General features: G+C 40.4%; 1 protein-coding gene across 17 annotated transcripts in view; it reads right to left on the bottom strand.

Moving 5' to 3' along the window:
* Nucleotides 1-25,528, bottom strand: part of ELMOD1 (ELMO domain containing 1) — a 63,294-nt gene that overhangs the window by 9,468 nt on the left and 28,298 nt on the right. For 12 of the 17 annotated variants that reach the window (XM_043529864.1, XM_043529897.1, XM_043529907.1 and 9 more), the window contains 6 exons: nt 19,107-19,252; nt 18,940-18,968; nt 16,155-16,252; nt 7,103-7,232; nt 1,669-1,802; nt 297-365 (listed from right to left, as the gene is read on the bottom strand). In XM_043529864.1, coding sequence (XP_043385799.1) covers nt 297-365; nt 1,669-1,802; nt 7,103-7,232; nt 16,155-16,252; nt 18,940-18,968; nt 19,107-19,252 — 606 coding nt within the window. Of the gene's footprint in view, nt 1-296; nt 366-1,668; nt 1,803-7,102; nt 7,233-16,154; nt 16,253-18,939; nt 18,969-19,106; nt 19,253-23,192; nt 23,255-23,290; nt 23,431-25,528 lie in introns of all 17 variants that reach the window. The other 5 variants (XM_043529883.1, XM_037890234.2, XM_037890248.2 and 2 more) reach the window with 2 other exon arrangements.

The raw sequence follows: 25,528 nt of genomic DNA, 5'->3' as shown, positions 1-25,528 counted from the left end.
GATTAATTTACAGTAGCTAGCCATGTTAATTTAGAGACAGGGCTTGTCTATAAGGCGAGTTAGCTTTTCAAACAGCAATAAGTCAAAGCACACTAGGGAACTTTTAGTACATGACAGCAGGGTCCGTACGGCCAGTTAATGTGCAGCAGGCTAGGGTGCTAAAGATTTACACCCCAGCTTGCCGTGCATTAACTCTCCACATAGACAGCCCCAGAGACAGCATATGGCAATACTCAAGCACGCAAGTCTAACAAAAATTTATTTGAAGCCAATTTATTGTTAGCCTCAAGCATTACCTGTATTTCGGCTGAAGGGAATCGGAGAGAACTTGCTGAGCTATTGCAGCATCCCGTTCGGCAAAATATCTGTAGGTGCACACATTTAAATACTTAATGTAATTTGTGAACAAAGTCAGGAAATTCTTAATGCTGGTAAGCTATACTCATACAATTGTCCCAGTCCTTTCAAATATTGCCAAGGGCAGTTCTGCATAGATACGATGGTATATAAAATGCTTTAATATATTGATAATCTATTTTAAAAACTATCAGTGTGTATATATATAAAGTATCCAGATATCTTTATGTACATATTAAGGAGTGCGTGTTACATGTCCCACCTCTGTCCCTGATGCACACAGGATAGGCATCTGTTACAGCCCCAGCTACAGAGCCGTGGCACTTGAGCTCAAATTGTAGCAGCTCCTGCTTTTAACTCTGGAGAACCCCAGTTCAATTCCCAAATTTTCAACTAAGATATTGGCTATCACAATATCACAATGAGAAGTAGAATGGGAACGATTTCTCTTGTGATTAAAGCTCCGAATTCGGAATCAGGAGCCGGAATTCTAAGGTAAGCTCTGCCACAGACCGACATGGCTGAGTCGCTCAACCTCTCTAATTCCCACTCAGTACCATGAAGTAAACACTTCCCTGACCTCACAGGGATGCTGTAAAGCTTAGTTTATTAAATAATTGTAAAATACTTAGATATCTTTAGATCGAGGAACGGGAGAAGCACAGGATTTTTATTTAATACTGACAGATGTCAAAAATCAAAAGGCCAGATATTATGTTTGCAAATAATGAAAAAATTAATGGCTATTTAAAATTCACCAAAACAATCATAGCTACATTTCTTTCAGCACCTAATTCTAAGGTTGAATGTGCTCTAACTGCAGACAACAACCAACAGGGACTGCATTTGATCAGTTCCAACCAAGAAGTCAGAACAAAACTCCCAAAAGGAGCAAACATATGTAGGCAGACAGACAAGTTTTTTATATTTTATACAGAGTGTATCTTTACACACAAAGAATACTATAAAGCAAAATAAATGCTATATGCCTAACGGAAATGTTTCTGTTCTCATGTTTAATTTATGTTTCACAAATGCGTCCAAACACAACATAAACACAATTACTACAGTAAACCATGGGGGATTGTCTAAATTTCAGGATTCATGGATTAAGTAAAAAAGTTTTGTTTTTTTTAAAGAAATATTTCCATCTCAAGAGAAAATTGGGGTTTTTTGGCACAGTTTTCTGAGATAAGAGTCTTCAGTGTTTCAGCAATTATGCCTATAAACTGTTAACAATATCAACATTTGTGTTATATTAGTATAAGTTGCATTACATCTTCAAACTCAAGTATCTGTATATCTACTTACAACAAATTATATAATCCCAGTAGGCCCATCCCTCTAAAATCTGTTTTAGGATCGTCTCCTTGGAAACCAATTTCACACCACTGCTTCGAAATCCGAGCTTCCAATGGGCAATCAGGCTTCAAACATTTCCATAACTAGGAATATTACAGAGAAGTTAATGATTAAGTTTTCGTGTATATAGTTGGTCTTCATTTTTATGAAATTCTCCATGCAACCTAAGTGCATCACTATGCATAGCATTCAGCAACTAGAGCCTGTGGCCAGGTACCAGCCCCTAAAAGTTTTTCTTTAATCCTGCGAACAGTTCAAATACTACCCTAGGAAACCCCCTTTGACCTTATACAAGAGTTGTACAAACCCTCACAAGCACTCCTTTCTTTATACTTTATGGAGGCAGTTTCTATTTCGATGCATAAGCAGAGTCAGAAATACGTTAGCATTTTGCTGAAAATAACTGACATGCCAGCAGGCAATCAGCCCTCTCAGTTCCCTAAGGCTCTGCAGGAATCTTTTCTCAGACATCTTTTGCAATACTCTAGAATTATCGGAAATTGAAAGTGCTGCACTAACACTGCACTGAAAATATAAAAGAGAAAAACCTAAACAGGAATGGCATAGTTTACCCTCCATACTTAATTCAAGGACGAGGTCTTCGCTGAGCTCACATAAAAACAACAAAAGGAAAAATTACCATGATTTAAACTGGTGTAAATAAACCTAGCTTCACTGGCCCACAGTATCTAGTTGTGGGTACAGATAGTCGGAAAGACTGGTCATTTTCATAGGCATTTTAGATGCCTTTGCTCCTACATATCTTTTTACAGTCACCATTTTAAAGCTGTTTATGAAAGTACATCCACAGTGAATACCATGCCTAGATATAACTGTGATGGGCACCCAATAAAATGCTTAAATTGGCAGGATTATTCAAATAAGAGGCACACAACGTACATATTTATGTACAATGGTATAAAGCAATACATTTGCTCATTCTGATGTGAATAAGACAACTGTTAATCTAAAATCTACTGACACCATATCATCAGCTCACTCATATACTCTTGACCAATGTCTCAAGGAGCACACTCATGAAAAAGTATTCCTGAAGTGCAAAAAGTCATTAAAAACGGGGGGAGGGGATGAAATTCCAGAACTCATAATTTATAATATTACAGAAATTTCACATTCTAGAATTCAAAATGCATTTTAATTTTTAAAACTTTATAAAACCATTTGTTCAACTTTTAAAAAATTAAGCTTTATCTTTGTTAACATTTCCTGTTTTATCATGGTATGCAATAGCATGAGATATTTTAAGCACATTTCCTAATTCTTGCTTATACAGCCAGCAACAGTATTCAATGCATCAATGTTATTCTTCGCTAGTTCAATCACATTAGATAAATCTTTATCTTATCTCACAAAATGTCCTTCTAGTAACATGAATAAATAATAACCATTAAGAACTTGGACAATTTCCCACTGGAGAGATCATTTAATCAGAATGTCTAGAAACAATGAGGAGGCATCAACCTAATCTTCCCTGATGTGAACTGAAAACAAATCAAAGTCCCAGACAGACCGCTATTTGGTATTCACTAACTCTTATGTCGAAAGCATGCTGTAAACTGATGCTTGATATATGGTATGGGAGGCAAATAGTGGAGAAGGGACATCAAAGTCCTTATTTTAAAAACAGGAAGAACTTTACTGTTTAAAAGGAAATATGCACAAATGTTTCTCTCATTATCATCAGTTTCCATCTGGCTTTAGTTCTAATTTAGGAGAAAAAAATTCAAAAGCACCTATGTGATTTAGGAGCCTATATCCCAAAGAGATTCAGTCACCTGGGGGAGGCCAGGGTTTTAAAATTATTTAGGGACTTAAAGATGCAGATAAATGCCTACTGGCATTTTCAAAAGCACTTAGGCAGTTAACTCCCATGGATTTCAGTGACTCCCAGGTGACTCCTTTTAAAATGGGACTTAGGCATTTGTGAAAATTTTACCCACAATGACTCACCCTTGGCTATCATTCTACAAAGTTACAAATGATGTTGCAGAGGATGGTGCTGCTATTCAGAAACACCAATTATAAAATAATCAAATGTTTGTTTTTTCAAAGCCTGTTCAAGTTTATTCATGATGAGAAGAGCTTTCGATTTCAGGAGTTTGCTGGGTGGGATAGGTGCATTAGGAGGAAGTTTTTCCTTGGGGGCAGGTTATCCCCATACCATTTATTGCAGAGCTTCTTGTACCTTCTCCGAATCATTTGGTCCTGGCCACTGTCGGAGACAGGATACTGGACTGCATGAAACACTGGGACGAATCATTATGGCAATAGATACTTTCCCTATAACTCTACCCCTTCTTCAGCTCTGACTGCTACAAGGAAGGGGTGTCTGCTGCCTGCTTCTGCTTAAGCACAGGGCTGTTCCCAAAGAACTGCACAGTGATTCTGATCTGATTCCAGTTTCACTGCTGCCAACAATGATTCTGAAGAGCAGCATTGAAAACTCACTAAACTCGTCAGTTTTGGATCTACGTAACCTAGAAACCAGAACTGACTGACTCCAATATTACTTTAATTGTATATTATTACATACGAGTTTTTATACATCTATTCAATGCCCACACACGTACCTGATTTTGAAATAATGATAGCTGGAGATCTGCTTCTGGTGTAGGAGGCCAACACATTCAAAAACAAGAGAATTTACTTTGCCTAATGCTGGAGAAAATAAGCTCGGTTCTTTTCTTGAAGGAAATGTTCACAGTCCTTCACTACAAAAATGACAGCTCAGTTCTATTGCCAAAGTAAGCAAGAGCGTGGGATTGTCAGTCAGGTAAGTGACAGACATCTGTGGGCTCGTCCTAATGGCAGAACCTATTTCTAGGTTTTATGTTTGTGACAAAAGTGGGAATTTTTGGCATGGTTTTTGTGAACATGTGTCTCCCCCATCAGACTTTGCATTCTTATCCTCTGGGAGCAGAGGGGTTAAAATGCTTCTCCTGGAACAGAGGTGTGACACTGGCAGACCAGGTGCCAGGCCATGCCAAGGTCCCCAGGCCTCAACTGAACACTGACAAATACACAGCTGAAATCAGTCTGGCTCACCTGTGTGTTAGTAATGTTAAAATAGGTGTGAGAATTACAAGAATGTGTTTAGACTTTACTGAATACTTGTGAGTTGCTGCATGCATTAATCTCACTTATAACATCTGTATCCCACATTGTAAAGTAATATTTAAGCATTTGCACTGTAAGTCTTTTTAACTGTGTAGATCACCAGACAGGAGAGAGACATTAACTACAGTAGAACCTGAGAGTTGCGAACACCAGATTTATGAATTGACTGGTGAACCACACACCTCATTTGGAAGCAAAAGTACGCAATAAAAAGCAAATACTCTATAGCACAGTACTGTGTTAAACAAACTACCAAAAATAATAAAGGGAAAGTTTAAAAAACAAGATTTGACCATGGAAGGAAACTGTGCTGGTTTCATTTAAATTAAGATGGTTAAAAGCAGCATTTTTCTTCTGCACAGAAAAGTTTCAAAGCTGTATTAAGTCAATGTTCAGCTGTGAACTTTTGAAAGAACCACCATAATGTTTTGTTCAGAATTATGAACATTTCAGAGTTACGAACAACCGCCACCTCTGAAGTGTTCATAATTCTGAGGTTCTATTGTAGTGTGAAATGCTGGTCTCCAATAGAAGGTGTTCTGGTGTCAATGGACCTTCCTCCTTGGGCAGGACAGAAGGGTTACAACGGAACATTAAAGAGGACAAAAGACTTGGTTGTTTACTCTCGCTCCCCCATGAAGATGAATCTTGCAAGTGGATTCCTCCCATCAGCTGAGTTTGCCGCTCAGAGCAGAAGGGGGGAAAGGAATAAAAACCACTAACAAGGAAGAAGTGTATGTTTATGCCGCTCGGACTCTAGGGAGCAAGAATTACTAGGCATAAGCAAAAGATCCCCAGTGCTTACCCTGGATTAGCCCTAAAGGACATATAGAGCTTGCTTATCACAGAAGTTTCTATTACTTTTTTGAAACTTAAGATTGGAACTCATTTGTCTATTTATGTTTATCAGCTTTACCTTGTAAGTAACTCTCTTATTTCCTTTTCTTTTTATTAACTCTGTACATAGTTTATGACAGGACTGGCTACAAGCGTTGTCTTTGGTGTGAGATCTAAGGTGCAATTGACCTGGGGAAAGTGACTCGTCCTTTGGGACTGGGAGTAGCCTGAATATTGCTGTGATTCACAATGTAAGGTACCATCTCTGTCACAAAGGAAAGCTTACCTGGGTGGCAAGACAGATTGGAGTACCCAAGATGAGAGTCTGTGACTCCATGTTAAGGCTGTTATAATGCCTCAGGAATTTACACTTGATGATTTGTTGGTGAAATCTAATTACAGAACCCACAACCAATTTGGGGTTTGTGCCCTAGTTGGTAACAGTCTGCCCTGTGGTTGGTACTCACGCTCTTGATCCACAGCATGACAGCTTGACAAGAGGAAAGGCATAAGGTGCTTCGATCATGTAGGTGTCTGGGGTGGTATGAATTCACCATCAAGAGCTGGCTGGAATCAACATATTTGAATGGAAGATTCTACAGAAAACCGCCATGACTGAAGATTAATTCCTAGGGCAAATAACTTCCTTTCCTCCACCTTTCTGAAGGGAAGCAGAGCTCAAATCCCTAACCAGAGAACAATGGAGTAAAGGTGTCAGGGGCCTGTGACAAACACAGGGTTCTCAGACATACAGGTGCTCTCACTTGGGACTGAGAGACAAAGGGATAGTGTGAGAGTGCTAAAATGGATTCCAGTACAAGCTTGCCTAATGGAGCCCTGGCTTTAGCCAATATGAATTCTGTCTTAACCTTTGGTTCTCTGTACAAACCTAAGGACTTCCCAACACTGTATTCCAGTTGACTATTAAAACCTACCCTGTTTTGGAAAAGATTTCCTGTTGTTGATGGTTCTACTTACTAACGTGCACTGATCCCGAAAGGGAGCGGAAAGTCTCTGAACAGGAGTCTACCTCAACTGGATTCACAGTTCAGAGCTCATGCTGAGAAACAAGGATTGTTGGATCCCGAAGGCCAGTCTCGGAGGCGTTGAGGCCATGTGGCCAACCATTCTGGAAAATCGTGAGCCCCTGAAGGTCTGACTGTTTAAAGGCAGGGGCATACCACAAAGCCTGTAAATCCATGACAGTGTTCATAAATAAGTGCAATGTAGCTGCATGCCTAGCAACTTACAACCTGTGTTGACGAATACTGCTGTAATATGCCATTTTAGGAGAGTATGGAGGAAGTTAAGACATACCTGTGGAAACTGTGTATGACACTTTTACAAATAGGGCACGTGGAATCACCAGGAATCAAGTGTGCTATGCCAAAGTGATTCCAGCACTCACCTTTAGAAGCTTCTCTTCATGTTGGGGATTCTCTGAGTCATATGGCTCTCTGCGCAGCTTTTCAACCTCTGCAATCAGATTTCTGTACCCTACAATCTGTAGGAGACAGGCCTGAAGAGATACTCCTAACCTAAGCAAAAAGAAGTCAAACAACGATGAAGTGAGCTGTAGCTCACGAAAGCTTACGCTCAAATAAATTGGTTAGTCTCTAAGGTGCCACTAGTACTTCTTTTCTTTTTGTGAATACAGACTAACACTGCTGCTACTTTGAATACTGTACACAGCCACTTAATTTATATGAATATCCTCAATGAATCAAAAGCTTTAATAAGTTTAATTATGGTGGAAGAATTTTAATGGGGTCAATTCTTCTCACCAGAAAAACTATATTTAAAGAGATCGTGTATACTGCACAATTTTGCCATTTACTAGCTTTCTTTAGTATTTGGACTTTCTTTGTAAGTTAATATTCCTCCCCACCCCCACCCCGAACAGCAGTGAAATCTCTCTTATTTGTTAACATCCCATTCTGACTGTATACAGCAGCCATGTGGATGCCTGCTGAAAGGACTGCATCAAATCTTTCCCTTCATGCAAACCACAACTTCTCAAAAAAAAAAAAAAAAAAAAGAGAGAAAAGAAAAAAGCCCTGAGACCGGCAATGAACTAAAAAATTCACATTGAATTAATCACTAAAACTATATGTTTTGTTTCCATGTCACAAAAGCCCACACAATACAGGAAAAACCTGAACTAATGCGTCTTATGCAGCTTTATGGGCTCTGCCCTTAGGTTGTTATTTTTTGCCTCACATGCTGAGAACTGCTATAATGGTTCGGTTTTCACTCTGTATTGTAAGTCAAAACATTTTAGATTTTTATGCACCATTTAAAAGTCACTAGGCTTCCAATGCTTTAAATTAAGGCAATTTATTCAAGTGTTAGGTTGGACAGTCTACAGCATATTATTAAATGCAATTATATACTGAATGTTATTGAATAGCAATACCTTTCGCATCTCATATGGAAACATGCTATGAATATTTAGGCAGATATTTTAAAAATATTTCCATAAAATCTCAAATTAATATAATCCCTAACATGAGTAAGGAAAGCACAATCAGCTTAATTTCAATGCTGTTTGCATGCCACTAAATCATAGATATCAGAGATGATAAAGACCTATTAGGTTATCTTGTCCATCTCTCTAAAAATGCAAGACTGTCCTGTTCAGTACTTCGTTTAATCTATTGTAGTATTAAATGACTTGAGCATAAAGACTTCCACTTCTTATCTTTGAAGACTATTCCACTGAGTATAACAGATATCACCACTAGGATATTTTTCCTTGCCTCAGTTTCATACTAGGACTTCTAGTTATACACTCTTGGTCTACCCTAAACAAGTGTCTTCTCCTCCTTTGGTGTTTACATGCTTCACTTTTTATACGTTTCATTTTTATAGTACCTTTCATTCCAAAGGATGAAAACATGCTTTATTAAACTACATGTGAATGCTTTCACCTCACTGCTAAAATGCTGCCACAACTGGGCTTAACCACAGCAATGACAAATCGCAGTTTAGAGCAGGGAACTAAGAATACCATTGGCAGCTGAAACTGCAAGGCTAATTTAGATAGACAAAAAGTAATTATTCAAATTAGAATTATTTTTTTTTAAATTAACATTTATACAATTTTTCGGACACACACTTTTAAAATCTGTAGTATACACACACTATATCTATCTATAGATAGATGTATGGATAGATTCCAAGGTCAGAAGGGACCATTACGATTATCTAGTCTGAACTCTGGTATAACACAGCCATAGAACTTCCCCAAAATAATTTGTGTTTGAACTAGAGCATACCTTTAAAAAAAAAAAAAATCCAATCTTGATTTAAAAATTGCCAGTGATGAGAATCTAAACACTGTATACACAAAAAGTCTCTTTTCCATCCCCTCAGCCCCTTGTCCCAGTCTTCCCCCTCATCTCTCCATTTCCAGACCCCCTAGGGCTGGCTCCTCACACCTTTGCATTCCAATCAGGCTCTTTCCTCTTTCTCATTCTTGCTGCTTGGGTGACAGCAGGGAGAGCACTTAGAGCAAAGGACTGGGAATCTTTCTGTTCTTAAGTTCTTTTTCTTGGCACCTAGCTGGCAGGAACAGCAATTGCACGGAAAGTCCCATTCACCTCTGCAGCCCTGGGACGGAGCACACCCAGCAGAGATGGAATCTTTGGAAAACTCTGCCACCAAATTCTAACAAGTCTCTACTGAGTAAATGTGCAAACAGATTTTCAGAGGCATATAAACTTGGCCAAATTTGAATGATTTTTTACAGAGATGGTAAAAGGCATATCTCCAGTGCCAGGACAAGTCCCCTCCCTCCACTGCCAAATTATAAGTCCTTGCTCCAAAGCACTGGGGCACTAGAGCTCCTCAGCGACATAGTTTTTAGATGATTTTTTAACATGGACAGAATAATATTTTTCCTCATCTCATTCAGAGAAATGGCTGAACAATTTTTCCTGAAATTTCCCCAACAAAATTCAGCCCAAGGTATACATCTGGCATGTAAATTTTCAGCCCAAATGGTTAAAATCTGACTAAGTTATAAGCAACTAAAAGCAAGATCTTGTAATGGAAAGCATTTGGCAACCTTAACTATAGTCCTTGCTACCTGTGCTGCCTCTCTCTCTCTCTCTCACACACACACACACACACCCCTCTATAAAATATGCATGCTGTTGGAGGCGCTTTCTTTCAGAGGAGATATTTAATCAAGGGCTAGAAAAATGATATTCAGGGCTCAGACCTGCAAAGTATGGAGCATACCCAAATCCAGAAAATCACTTACGCACATGCTTAAAGTTAAGCATGTGAGTAGCCCCTGGGCAAAGTTTAAAATGTGCTTAAATGCTTTTGTAGATTGGGACCAGTGCTCAGTGCTTTGTAAGATGGAGCCCTGAAGCCCTGGTTTGAGCGACCACTGCTCATCTGGACCTTGACTTTACATCTCTTCTGAAAGACAGCATCTCCAGTAGCATAGATCCCATAACGTCATGTTGCGTCTCTGCCACCAAACACCATTACCAACAGTTCCTGGGTTTTCCTTGGAGCTATCCCATCAAAGTAACAAAAAGGCTTGCTTAGTCCGTGAGAAAAGTGAAATGCCAGAATTGGCCTGGCTATCATATCAGCAGTTAATCAAGCCATACCTATCTTTCTTGTGGTATTTACTCAGTCTTGTCTAACCCTTTACTATTTTGCTCCTCTGAATTTACTCCAAAATGTCAAGGTCTTTCTGATACTGAGGTGTTCTGAGCACTGCTCAGTACTTGAGGTGTACTCTCACGAGGCATACATAGGCAGAAGGTGTGACAAATGAGGTAGCAACCATCAATACATCATTTTTGCTACAGATGGAGTTACTGAACTGAAGATTTTAAGGCTTTGATGCAGAGGCTGACCTGTTTCCTAACAATTATTCTAGGGGCTGCAAAGACACCCTATGGGGGATAGGGGAAAGAGAATGTTAATTTGGTTGGAGATTCACAGGTCAGTCTGGGACATGAAGGGCTGACAACATATTAATAAACACCCCAAGCAGAGGAGAAGAAAACAGTCTCAACTATACATATAAAATGATGGGGTCTAAATTAGCTGTTACCACACAAGAAAGATCTTGGAGTCATTGTGGATAGTTCTCTGAAAACATCCACTCGGTGTGCAGCAGCAGCAGTCAAAAAAGCTAAACAGAATGTAGGGAATCATTAGGAAAGGGATAGATAAGACCGAAAATATCATATGGCCTCTATATAATTCCATGGTATGTCCACATCTTGAATACTGCGTGCAGATGTGGTCACCCCACCTCATAAAAAGATGTATTGAAATCGAAAAAGGTTCAGAACAGGGCAACAAAAATGATTAGGGGTATGGAACAGTTTCCATATGAGGAGAGATTAATAAGACTGGGACTTTTCAGCTTGGAAAAAGATGACTAAGGGGGGATATGATAGAGGTCTAGAGGAAAAACTAAATAACGAAGTGTTATTTATTCCTTTTCATAACACAAGAACTAGGGGTCAACAAATGAAATTAAAAGGCGGCAGGTTTAAACAAAAGGAAGTATTTCTTCACACAACGCAGAGTCAGTTTGTGGAACTTTTTGCCAGAGGATGTTGTGAAGGCCAAGACTATAACAGGGTTCAAAAAGAACTAGATAAATTCCTTGAGGATAGGTCCATCAATGGCTATTAGCCAGAATGGGCATGGATGGTGTCTCTAGCCTGTGTTTGCCAGAAGCTGGGAATGGGCAACAGGGAATGGATCACTTGATGATTGCCCTGTTCTGTTTATTCCCTCTGGGGCACCTGGCATTGGCCGCTGTCGGAAGACAGAATACTGGGCTAGATGGACCTTTGGTCTGACCCAGTATGGCCGTTCTTATGTGTGTGAGAGAGTGAGAGTGAAAGAAGGGGAGAGGGGGAGAAAGGCAGGTAACCGTACAGTAGAAAGGAGCTTTCAAAATGGAGTTTTGAGAACAGATTAAAGCACTGACCAACACGCTACATCTATGCAAACATTGGGGTGACTACACAGATACAAGCTAGGACTCCACAGATAATATAGTAATGCAAGCTCACACCTGCCTGTTTGAAACAGTGGGAAGGTTATATCTGGCAGGGCTGAGGCGCACGGAGGGGACATACAGAGGGTAGAACACTTACTCAGTGGGGGAGCTACCGAGACACTGAATTGCTGACAGGAAGAGAGAGAGAAAGATCCTGATTTCATACGACACAAACAACCGAACCCTAAGGTGTAAAGTAAATACCTGCTGAAATCACTGTGCTGTCACTACAAGAGCTGTAAACTACTTGTGGCACCTTAGGAGACTAACCAATTTATTTGAGCTTAAGCTTTTGTGAGCTACAGCTCACTTCACTGGATGCATACTGTGGAAAGTACAGCGGAGAGATGTATATACATAGAGAACATGAAACAATGGGTGTTATCATACACACTGTAACCAGAGTGATCACTTAAGGTGAGCTATTACCACCGGGGGTGGGGGGAACCTTTTGTAGTGATAATCAAGGTGGGCCATTTCCAGCAGTTGACAAGAACGTCTGAGGAACAGTGGGGGCTGCAGGGGGGAATAAACATGGGAAATAGTTTTGCTTTGTGTAATGACCCATCCACTCCCAGTCTTTATTCAAGCCTAAGTTAATTGTATCTAGTTTGCAAATTAATTCCAATTCAGCAGTCTCTCGTTGGAGTCCGTTTTTGAAGTTTTTTTGTTGAAGAACTGAACAAACCTTTAGGTCTGTAATCGAGAGACCGAAGAGATTGAAGTGTTCTCCAACTGGTTTTTGAATGTTATAATTCTTGACGTCCGATTTGTGTCAATTTATTCTTTTATGTAGAGACTGTCCAGTTTGACCAATGTACACGGCAGAGGGGCATTGCTGGCACATGATGGCATATATCACATTGGTAGATGTGCAGGTGAACGAGGCCTCTGATAGTGTGGCTGATGTGATTAGGCCCTATGATGGTGTCCCCTGAATAGATATGTGGACACAGTTGGCAACGGGCTTTGTTGCAAGGATAGATTCCTGGGTTAGTGTTGTTGTTGTGTGGTGCGTGGTTGCTGGTGAGTATTTGCTTCAGATTGGGGGGCTGTCTGTAAGCAAGGACTGGCCTGTCTCCCAAGATCTGTGAGAGTGATGGGTCGTCCTTCAGGATAGGTTGTAGATCCTTGATGATGCGTTGGAGAGGTTTTAGTTGGGGGCTGAAGGTGATGGCTAGTGGCGTTCTGTTATTTTCTTTGTTGGGCCTGTCCCGTAGTAGGTGACTTCTGGGTACTCTTCTGGCTCTGTCAGTCTGTTTCTTCACTTCAGTAGGTGGGTATTGTAGTTGTAAGAATGCTTGATAGAGATCTTGTAGGTGTTTGTCTCTGTCTGAGGGGTAGTGAAGGACACTATCAGAGGCTTGTTCACCTGCACACCTAACAATGTGATATATGCCATCATGTGCCAGCAATGCCACTTGCCATGTACATTGGTCAAACTGGACACAAATCAGACGTCAAGAATTGTAACATTCAAAAACCAGTCGGAGAACACTTCAATCTCTTTGGTCACTCGATTACAGACCTAAAAGTTGCAATTCTTCAACAAAAAAACTTCAGAAACAGATTCCAACTAGAGACTGCTAAATTGGAATTAATTTGCAAACTGGATACAATTAACTTAGGCTTGAATAAAGACTGGAAGTGGATGGGTCATTACACAAAGTAAAACTATTTCCCCACGTTTATTCCCCCGCCCACCTCCCACTGTTCCTCAGACATTCTTGTCAACTGCTGGAAACGGCCCACCTTGATCATCACTACAAAAGGTTCCCCCCCACTCTCCTGCTGGTAATAGCTCACCTTCAGTGATCACTCTCGTTACAGTGTGTACGGTAACACCCATTGTTTCATGTTCTCTATGTATATAAATCTCCCCACTGTATTTTCCATTGAATGCATCCGATGAAGTGAGCTGTAGCTCACGAAAGCTTATGCTCAAATAAACTTGTTAGTCTCTAAGGTGCCAAAAGTACTCCTTTTCCTTTTGCAAATACAGACTAACACGGCTGCTACTCTGAAACCTGTTATTACGAGAGAGAATTTTACACTGATCACAGTTTATTGGATATGATTTTCTCTCACCTCTTTTCTAGGCACTTTGTTTTAACTAAAAAGAAAAGGAGTACTTGTGGCACCTTAGAGACTAACCAGTTTATTTGAGCATGAGCTTTCGTGAGCTACAGCTCACTTCATCGGATGCATAGCATATCGTGGAAACTGCAGAAGACATTATATACACACAGAGACCATGAAACAAAACTTCCTCCCGCCAGCGGGGGAGTGAGGTGGGAGGAAGTTTTGTTTCATGGTCTCTGTGTGTATATAATGTCTTCTGCAGTTTCCACGATATGCTATGCATCCGATGAAGTGAGCTGTAGCTCACGAAAGCTCATGCTCAAATAAACTGGTTAGTCTCTAAGGTGCCACAAGTACTCCTTTTCTTTTTACGAATACAGACTAACACAGCTGTTACTCTGAAATTTGTTTTAACTAAGATCCCTGGGGTTTAAAACCACTGGGAATGGGAATATTCCCCATCAGATGTTCCCAGAAGTGAAGGGGAGATATGGACTGTAATGTCCCTCAGGTCCCTGGTTGAAAGTATGGACCAGAAGTTCCTGTTCCCCACGGTTGATGTTGCTGTCAGATTGGAGGGAATGTAAGGCCTGGGGAAAGCTGAAATATGAGGCGTGAGGAAGAATTTAAGTGGGAAAGGGGCTATTGCCTCCCTAGTCTGGAACATGCTATCATATCACAAGTATTATCACTACTATAGTGCCTAGAGACTGGGACCCCATTGTGCTAAGCACTGTACAAACACATAGTGAGAAAGTCCCCAAACAGACAAGACAGACAAAGAGGTGGAGGCCAAAGACAGGCACACTGAGGTTAAGTGATTTGCCCAAGATAAAGCAGCAGGTGAGTGCCATGTCTGGGAATATAAAGCAAGCCTCCTGAGCCCCAGCCCTATTCTTTGAACCACACTGCCTCAAAATGCAATCTCTCATATCATATCATCCTTCTCTTCAACAATTCTCAGTTTGACACGGTCTGTGAATTTTAATCAGTGTACCCCTTCTAGATCATTGATAAAGATGTTAAACAACACTGGACCAAATACCAATCAGCAGGTCCCTACTAGGCATCTTCTTTCAGCTGAATTCGTTGACATTTACCTTTAACCTTTGTTTATGGTCTTTTAGCCAGTTTTCAGTCCACATGGATAGTGTTAATACCTAAGCCAATTTAAATTTATTTTCTCTCTCAAATTAAGCGCCAGAGCTCAATCCCTATTTCCCCAGCAATTGGTGAAGCCATATTTTCATACTGCCCTAATTACTGCCATTTTCACTGACAGGATTTGAACCTACCATGTGATGAACATGATGGCATTCTTCCCTCCGAGTTCTTACTGTACTCCCAGCCAAGAATCCAGGGGTATTGTGCTGTTGAACACATTGGCCAACATTTTTCAAAAGCGGCTAGTGTTTTTTGGGTCACCCAGTTTGAGTCACCTTCACAGATTTTTAAAATCAGAAGGGACCATTGTGATGCTCCAGTCTACATAACCTGCAGGCTACATCTGTGTTATACAGATGACCTGCATAACACAGACCACATTATTTCACTCAGGGCTTCCTGAATCTAGTCCATCCACCTGTGGTCAACCGCAGTATCTCTTGCAGGAAGCATCCAATTTTTGGCTTAAAGAAAAGAAAACCTTACAGGGATCCAATTTTCAGAAGGTGCTTGCCACTTTCTTAAAAATCAAGCCCCTGTAGGGTGTCATAAATTGGACACCCAGAAAATCGAGGTAACCCGAAAATCATTACTCCTTTTTGAAATACCATCTTTTGCATGAGAAATAAAACCAAAGTCCTGACCATTTTTGGTCAATGACATCTTGTGGCATTTACATAAAAACAAAAAATGAGAGTGTTAATCACGTTGCCCCAGTCAAAATTCCAACTTGGGTAATTTAAAGGAGAATTTTAGTTAGAAATCAGAATATTGTTTGAATTGCTTACGGTATGCTTCTTTCTTCCCTGCGCTAAACCGCTAGGTAATGTTGCTGTGCATTGCTAAACAGCCACCATTTTTATTGCCATGAACACCAACCACAGCTGCATTTCATCCCAGGGAAAGTGACCACTATATAGTTTGTATATCAGTTTATAAAAGACAGCAAGATTCAGAAAACAACCAAGTAAAGAGGCACAGGACTGCTGCCAATTATAGGCACCATAAAAGATTACTTATTTTTCAGTAGCATTATTTGGACAAGAAGCACAGAGCAGATTCACACTGAGAAATAAAGTTAAGCATGAAGGCCTGATTCTCCATGGAGACAGGCAGTAAAGACAGCAACAGTTCCAAATTTTCTGATAAAGAAATAAAAAAAGCTTACTGTGGATTTATATCTGGATTAATCTTTTTCAGTTCCATGATGTCATCTATAGTTTTTTCAATGGCATCTGGATGAACACTTACTGAAGTTTGCAGCAGCTGGAAATATATTTTAACATAAATTAACTACTATAAGATGATATTTAGTGGATACTCATTGCGGTGGAATGTGATGCACATGAGAACTTCTAGATTGACAGCTCAGGAAACCCAACTTTCTATATGCACACAGAACAAATACACCCTGGGCAGCCCTTCCAGTGTGTTTAATTCCCATACCTTGACCCTGATCATCCTCCCTCCTAGTGAGGAGCCAGGTTACCTTCCCAGGCTCTCTCAATCCTGTACATCTCTATGGTGGTTACCAACTGTGAAGATATTTTGTATTGTGGACTTTGGTCTAATACGAACTAGACTGAGACCACGAACTCCGAAAATATATTTGCATTTCTGGCCTCCATACGGTATTAAAATACCAGAGTATATGGTAAACGAGTTTTGTGTAAGGTAAACGGACACACTCCAGACATACAGCAATAAAGCAAGAAAAATGTTTTTTCCCCCATGTATTCCAAGTGATCCCACTAGCAAGATTAGAGATGCACAATCGCTACAGTGAATTAATAGGAAAGACCCTCTGAACCATCAAATTATCAAAATCTAGCAAGAACTCAGAAGTTCAAAATGGATTAAATCTTTTGAGAATCTGCTCTGGCAACCTCACTTGTCACTTGCACATATGCAGGTATTCAGTATGTAGAACAGAATCACAGAAACGAGGTCTAGAAGGAACCTCAAGAGGTCAGCTAGTCCAGCCCCGCATGCTGAGGTAGGATTAAGAATACCTAGAGCATCCCTGACAGCATCCAACATGTTCTTAAAATCCTCCAAGGATGGGGATCCCACAATCTCCCTAGATAACCTGTTTCTGTGCTTAAAACTACCCTTATAGTTAGAAAGTTTTTCCTAACACCTAACCTAAGTCTCCCTTGCAGAAAACTAAGACCATTATTTCCTGTCCTACCGTCAGTGGATTTGGAGAAAAATTTATCACTGGTCCTCTTTATAACAACTTTTCACATATCTGAAGACGGTTATTACATCCCCCTTAGTCTTCTCTTCTCTAGACTGAACATGCCTAATTCTTTCACGCTTTCCTCATAGGTCAAATTTTCAAAACTTCTCACAATGTAGGTTCATACTTTCCATTAGCGGCACTGTAACATGTATAGAGTAGATGCCATTTAGTTTATTTTGTGCAATTTTTTTGTAATGCAGATATAAATAGCATGCTTTCCAATGACACTAGATTTCCCTTCCCAGACAGAAGCGTATAGTTTGAAAATATAGTTTTTATGTTCTCATGCTCTTCTCTTTAACTCATGCAATGTATTTAGAATAACAGAATTCTAGTTTTACAGTTTGAGGAGAAAAGACTGAGAGGTTGTTTTAAATATTTGTATGAACATTCATAAAAGTGAGGGACAAACACCACACTGCCCAGGTACTTCTACATGTCCCCCAATCACCATAAGGTACAGAAGTAATATCCCCATTTTTACATATACAGAAACTGAGGCAAAGGGTGATTCAATGAATTGCCCCTGGACACCCAAGAAGTCTTTGGCAAAATCAGGAACTGAACCAAGGACTCCTAAGTCTTAGTCCAGTGCCTTAACCACAAGATCATCCTATCTCCCTTTTCTTATTTGTCTCCATTACTGTCTACAATGCACTAAGCATTTTATAAACACAAACAGTTTCCCAATATAGTTTTGTTGAACTCAATCTTATCTTGCAAAACCACCTCCTACTCTAGCCACAGACTTCTCCTGAGGAGAGGTTGCTATTTATGCTAAAGCGTGTCAGTCTTTATATAGGTTTTGTGAGGTGGGAAAACTAGTGTGCTAATTTTGACAAGTGAACACTGTGATGGGGTGCCTACCCCACAAAAGCATAGAAGGGGTTAATCATGCCCTGCCCCAGAAGGAGCAAGGGAGGTGAGTCCTCAGAGCATCCCAGAGAGGCTGTGTGAAGCACAGCCATTCAGAGAGTAGTTGCAAAGAGCACCCAATCTAGGCCCGGCAGGCTGGGATAAAGGGGAGCTGCAAGGTCAGTTGCTGCTGGGAGCCCAGGGAGAAAGGACTGTGTCCCTGGAGGGCTGAAAGAACTACGCACCCTGGACAAAGCAACTACCAGCAGGGACTGGGGGAGTGAGAGGGAGCTTCTGGCTGGCTGCTGGGACTGAGCAGCTCAGTGCCCTGAGGTAAGGCGAAGAAGGTGCTGGGGCCATGGGGAAAGTGGCCCAGGGAAACATAGCAGCATTGACACAGGTTACAGAGGAGCAGCAGGAGGCTGCTATTTACAGAGTCCCTCGGCTGGGGTGCAGAGTAGCGGGCAGGCCCGGATCCCTCCTCGCCACTGAGAAAAATGGCTGGACTGTTGGACAGTTATCCTCTCCCTTCCCCTCCCTCGGAAGGTGGAAACACAGACTATGGCATAGCCTGAGGGCTGAGTTGCAAAGAGGATGCTGCAGTTCTGGGAGCCGAGAGCGGAGCAGCAAAGAGAGTGCCGGTGTACAGACCACGGACATGGGCACTGGCCTTGAGCTAATCTGCAGCACGACTAGGAGGCAGCAGTGCCAGTCTGGGGACAAGGGTTGCACCCCGTGACAAACATGTTGTCATCGACTGTTAAATTTCATTTTACAAATTGGAAAGAGGCATGCTGTGAAATGCTGAGTGGAAAAGTATACGAGAGAAAGAGGGAGAGAGAAGTTCACTCACCTTATTTTTTGAACCCCTCAGTGATGTCTCTGTTAAGGAAACAGTTATTTAAAAACGTAATTAGTTCAGTTCACTTTTAAGCCAAACAACATACACTGTGTGTGTGTAGTGGCCACACTTATAGACAAGAACAGAAACGTGAGGAATACCAGGTATTTTACACTTACCTATCTTCATAGTTCTGCTGGCCCCAGGTTTGATATTGTAACAGATTCTTTGTAATTCACATCGTCCTGTTAATTTCCTCACCACAAATTTCAGACAGCGCCACAAACATTTACAGTAGAAGTACAGGCACACCTGGACAAACATTCTGTCAAAGGAAACGTTAAAGTGAGAATTTGGAACTGAATTTGTCTAAACGAAACAGGCAAGATTTTAAGATGCCTAACTGTGTATCTGAAGGACAAAACTTTTATACAAGGAACAAATGGAGTCTTATTCTGCAATAGATTACTTATACAAGTAACTTTTGCAGAATCAGGCCCTTCAGTTTTACCCAGTTAGAAAAAGCCAAACCACGAATCAGCTCAGAAAAGAATCCCCAAAAGAATTTTAGTTCTATGAAATTTTTCCCCGCCTTAATATAGGAGTTTGTGTGCATAAGTCTTCTTAATGTCAACAGGAATTATGCCCACATAATAAGGGGTGTACAGAGCTCAGAATGATTATAGTAAAGTCTAGTGAGCCACAACCCCTTAATTCTATATCCCACTTTGATACAAACTCTATCCCCTTGAGCCAGTCACTCAACCTCTCATCTTGACTGAGAAGTTAAAGGATTATTAATACTGATTAATACGACGATACCTAATTCCCAGGGCATGAGAATGAATGGCCCTAATTAGGGAAAGCACTGAATCTTCCTTTAATCATGCATTTGAGTGGCTGTCCTGAACAAGGATGATTCCTGAAGAAGGGCCAACGTTTGTTCAGCCCTTTGAAGATGGGGAGCAGCCACACAGCAGTGTTTATAATAATCACAAGGTCACAGAAGTCTAGGTACGCTGCAGTTCTGAAGAGGATTCTATTTTTCATTCATGTCAATATTTTGTTACTAAAATAAAAATTTCTAACAATATGTTTTATTGCATTTATTACGGTACTGCTTAAGGACCAATCAAGGATGTACAAACACAGGGTAATAAATGGTCCCTGTCCCCGAAGAGCTTACAGTCTAAATAGGCAAGACAGACAAAGGTGGGGAAAGGGATATAACGCACAGAGTGAACTATGTGATGGCAGCAAGTGTTCCACAATTATTATTATTATTTGCTGTGTTTAGTTAGGAGGGGATTAGATAAGTAAAGCCACAATAGCATGCCTGCAGTTAAATTTTTTTTCCACAGAACTGTGACTATTATCTGCAGAAAAACCTTCAGACCCAAGAAATGCATTCTCTGAGCAAATCATCCATGTAGTCCTTTTACTGCTGTGGATCTGAAGGACCAGATCCTGCAGAGTGTCAAATAACTCTTAACTCCCATTCGCTTCACTAGGAGTGGAGGGAAGTGCAGGAAGCACTCAGCACTCCAAAGGATCAGACCCTAATTTCGGAAGCAACAGTCTAATTACAAAACTAGTTCTGATAATTGGGAGAATGACTCACTAGTTTTCAATGGTATTATGTTAAAAGGGCTCAAGAAGAGCAACCCGTTAAGTTCCACGTCTCTCATTCTACTATAATTTTATATAAAAGGAAGTAATGTGATGAATGCTATGTAAGTGCCAAGAATATTTGGAAAACAGATTATACAGAATTTACATAGTTGGCAACAGATCCCGAATTTAAGCTTATGTGTCAAGTTCTTGAAATTAGTTATATTGAAATACGAAAGCCTTGTTTACACTTCAAATGCTTTGGCAGTATAGCTATACAAGCAGAGTCCCTAATGTAAATGTGACTCATGCTGCCAGAAGGAGTTTTCTGTTGACACAGTAACACCATGTCCCCACATGACAACAGCTATTCCAACAGAAGAACTATTCTCTCAGCATACCTGCATCTACACTGGGGGTTTGCAGACATAGCTATACCAGCTAGAGTGTTTTTTTTTTTTTTTAAACACACTCCAGACCAACACAGCTAAGCCAACAAAACTTTGTAGTGTAGACCTGACCACTGTGTAAGATACTCAACCAGTGTAAACTGGCTCAGCATTAATAGAGCAGTATCAATTCACAACAGGTCAAGATCAGTCCCTACAAGCACATTTACACAGAGACGCTAAGGCCTGCTCTACACCAGAAAATTAGAGCAGCATAACTAGGTCACTCAGGGGTGTGAAAAATTCTGCACCTCTAAGTGGCCTAGTTAAGTGGATCTAGTCCTAGTTTCCTCTGGGGGAGGTGGTTTACCTATGCCGATGTTAGCATATGTAGTGTCTACACTGAAGGGCTATAGCTGTGCCACTGTAGCATTTTAAATGTAGACATACCCTAAGGAAAATTAAGCCACAATAACTAAAGGTGTGAAGATAAAAGGTGCATTAAACCCCTGTGTGGGTGCTTAGTTTCCTTTAGTTTAGTTTAATCCTCTTTGAAGGAGGATTAAGCGAAAACCAAGGAAAGCCACTTTACATCTGAATGAGAGCATCCACATGAGGGTTAAATGCACCTGAACTAATGAGCTTTGACTTTACACCATTAGTTAATTTGTCTTAACTTGCCTAAGTGTCCTAGTGTAGACGCGCCCTTAGTATTTATGCCACAGGAAGTCTGTATTTTGGATTCAGTCAGAAAGCCTGATGACTTTTAAGGGCTTGTCTACACATACACCGATGCAGCTGTGCCACGTATGGTGAACATGCTCTATGTCAGCAGGTGAACATGCTCTATGTCAAGAACCTCTCCTGCCGACATAGTGCTGTCCACACCAACCCTTATGGTGGTGTAATTTATGTCCCTCAGGGGGGTGGTTTATTCACACCCCTGAGACACAAATTATGCGGACATAAGCTGTAGTGTAAACATAGCCTAAATGATGTGTCCCCTCTGGAATCAAATATACACAGATATGGAGAATACCCCAATTGCTAGCACTAAAATGTTCTTGCACGTTAAAAGAAAAGTGAGGATTTACTCCAATATATGCCAGGCAACCAACTTCTTAGTATTAAGAGAGCAAACAAAACAGCAGTTAGGAAAAAAAAAATCCCACCACTAAGCAGATGCACAGATATTGTTAAGGTCTTTGCAGCAGTCAGAAGTATAAATCAGGCGAAAGGAGAGAATAAAATGTGTCATACAAAGGCAGCCAATGTGTTCATCCATAATCTTCAATTCTGCTCCTGCAAAAATAGACTCTAAAGCTGGACATTTCAGTACTCCAGCAGTCACATATGCCCCATGAGTCATTGTGGTTGTTGCTATCCTGGATTAGGTTACTATCTTCAAACAACAAAACAAGCACAACTCAGCAACAGATACCTCATGAAGTTGATGGAACGTTAAAGTGCTCATCTGCATTCCTACTAAGGAAGAACTCCAATGAAGTAAACGGGAGTTCTATCTGAGAGCACTGCTGGCTGGGACCCAAATGGAGTAAGACAAAAAATTTGCTTTTTGATCACTGATATGTGCTGTAAATGAATATCATATACTATTTGGTGTGCAGTGCATTTTACGATTCCAATGTACTTCTATTGCAGCAATGTCCGTAGCCCACAGTGGTCATCTCTTCTTTGCATATAGAAGAAAGATCCATTTATCTCCAAGCAAGCTGCTCAATCAAAATGTTTATTTCCAATGCAGAGACTTTCTCTTACAAACGGCATAGCTCCTTTATAAAAACTCTATGGTTGTAGTTAACTCCTTCCCTTGGAGCTTAAACATGACAATCCATCTTTCATTACTGGTAAAAATCTGGTTTTATGGAAAACAAGTGTTCCTGGAAATGGATAAAGTCTCAAAAACTTGCTAGTCGTGACGTGTTATTCTGGCACTGCCTTTAGGTTCAATGATGAAACATGCCTATAGTGGTATAAGGAGTTTGGACTTCACAGCTATTTTTCCCTCGTTCCAATTTATGTTCACCATTATAATTTTGTGTATGGCTTGTACTAAGCATGGCTATCCCCGCCTATAAATGGGGATAATGATACTGACCTCCTTTGTACAGCATTTTGAGATCTACAAATGAAAACAGCTAAATAAATGCTAGGTTATTTTTATTATTATTAACCAAAAGTACAGCTATTAAAAATAGACCACAGTGCTAAAGAAATGACAAAGATACTGCAAATGTGACTTACCATAAAACGTTTGACAGTGGCTGTTTTTAATAAAGCAGACTGCATTAATTATAACTAGGAACCTAAAGTAAAAAAAAAAATCTTTGTTTTGTAGATACCTGTAATGTTATACTACTCGTCCATCTTAACCTTGTGATAGTGGAAGTCTTCTTTACAACGAGAATGGTATGAACAGTTACTGAAATTTGTTTTCAATTATTTTTTTTTTAATAAAAATGAATTCTTGCTTGCAGAAATCCTGTAATGAAAGCACACTGCTGATGAAATGGGCTAGGTTTTTATTTTAAAGTGAACTGACAAATTCCTAGACACCCACCAAGTGAAACAAAGAGATTGAGAATTTAAATAAATAAATAAAAATAAATAAATAAATATCTAGCGCGGCATTACAGTATGATCACTGAATTAGGTTGGATGACACACACGACTGCCTCTGGCAACATATGCCAATACCTTCCAAATTCTTGTGGAAATAGATTCCCCTTCCTCCCCTCCCCCAAGCTTGCTCTAGGTCTGGCACATGTTTTCTTTGCACAGAAAATGTAGAGCCTGATTCGCCACTGGCTTGTGTAGCCATTTACACCTGCTCAAAGTGGTTCCAAAATGATAATCAAACTTCTCCACTCAAGTGAGTATTAATTCAACATTAAGGTTCAGAAAACCAAGTAAAAAGTAGGGTTTGTTCCCCCACAGCATGAGCTCCACAACACTGCACACACACACACATTATCACACACATATGTACAGTCTGCGTTATGCATACTTAACACAGAAGGAAAGCCTTCTGTCTTTTTTAACCCAAAATTCCTAGTTTTACAAAAAGCTATTTGCTTTTTTACCAATTTTCACTCTTATTTTGGACCACTGAAGTCTATGAAAATACTGATTATATTATGAAAATCCAATATGTTACATTAGGTAGAAGATTTTATGTTAATAATAAATTAGTCTAAGTGTAAATGCAAGGCAGTCTGTTAAACTAAGGCAATGTACTGCAAGACACACACATGCATGCGTGTGTGTCATATGCACAGATTGCTGATTGAGTCTGGATGGAGAGATGGCGGCTTGACAACCTGTGCCACTCAGTACCAAGATGCCATCTCTATTTATTGCTTTTTTCTGTCCTCCTGTTCCCAATATTTACCCTATTTACCCAGAAAACTATTCAGTTAATTTTTTGCCCTGATTTTCACCTTTTAAAATTTTTTGATAAATTCCTAGGAAACTTTAAACGAATAAAATGAAGGGCCTCACACGTAAGTTAGCAGTACCATTTAATCAGGAAAAACGCAAAAAGAAAATACTGTATAATATGCATGTGGCCATGTTACAGACGTAAACTAGTAACTGTAAATGTCTTAATTGTGAGTGCTTGATGCCTGAACCTTAATGATGCATTAATACTAGTACACACGTGTATACAGACGCACACATTACCTTGCATAAATCTCTCGTGCGAGCGTATGTACTTGCGCGCGCACACACACAGGAACTCCATCCCTTAGCCCAAAAATTTTGAGTATTCAAAGTGATTTGTTACATGCAGAGTAATATATTAATGAAGCTCAACGTAACTGGGATAACATGGCTTAGAAAAGGTTACTCTGACCCTAAGAAAACGTTTCATCTCTATTTCGGGCTCCAAAAGGGGGTTTGGGGGTAGAGCTAGGGTGACCAGATGTCCCGATTTTATAGGGACAGTCCTGATTTTTGGGTCTTTTTCTTATATAGGCTCCTATTACCCCCCACCCCCTGTCCTGATTTTTCACATTTGCGGTCTGGTCACCCTAGGCAGAGTTAACTACTCAGAACTCTCTTCCTCTCTTTACCCCCTGCTGCTGCCTCCCACACCACCTCCCCCTTTACCCATGAATGTTGTCCTGGTCCATTGTCTTCCTGCCACACACACGCCTTCCTCCTGGCACAGCAGCTCCAACATGCCTCCCGCAAATACTTTATAGTTTGAAGGGTTAGAATTCTTCAAGATCAGCAAGCGTTCAAAGGGAAGCACCAGTATCAAGCCTCCCATTCTGTCTCAAAAACCAGTTTGATAAACTGTAACCTGCACATGAATTGTTACGTATTAGAATTCTAAGAACCTGCCGGTGCCTCGCACTGATTCTACCTGAATGGCAAGGAAGCGGAATAGGGTGTCACTGCTAGCACACAGCTTCCTGTGACACAGCGATACCCACACGGGCAAGCGCTTGCTCTCAGCAAAGATAGAAATTCAAAGAGGTAAAAAACGTACGTATTTTATAAGAGAAGTCATTCATTCATAAGGCAGTTGTGAGGTCTCACTGGGGTGCTGTGTCCAGTGGGTGCCACACTTT

This window comes from Chelonia mydas, chromosome 1 (genome assembly GCF_015237465.2).
Source record: "Chelonia mydas isolate rCheMyd1 chromosome 1, rCheMyd1.pri.v2, whole genome shotgun sequence".
Lineage (NCBI taxonomy): Eukaryota > Metazoa > Chordata > Testudines > Cheloniidae > Chelonia > Chelonia mydas.
This window is presented reverse-complemented; position numbering and strand designations above follow the sequence as displayed.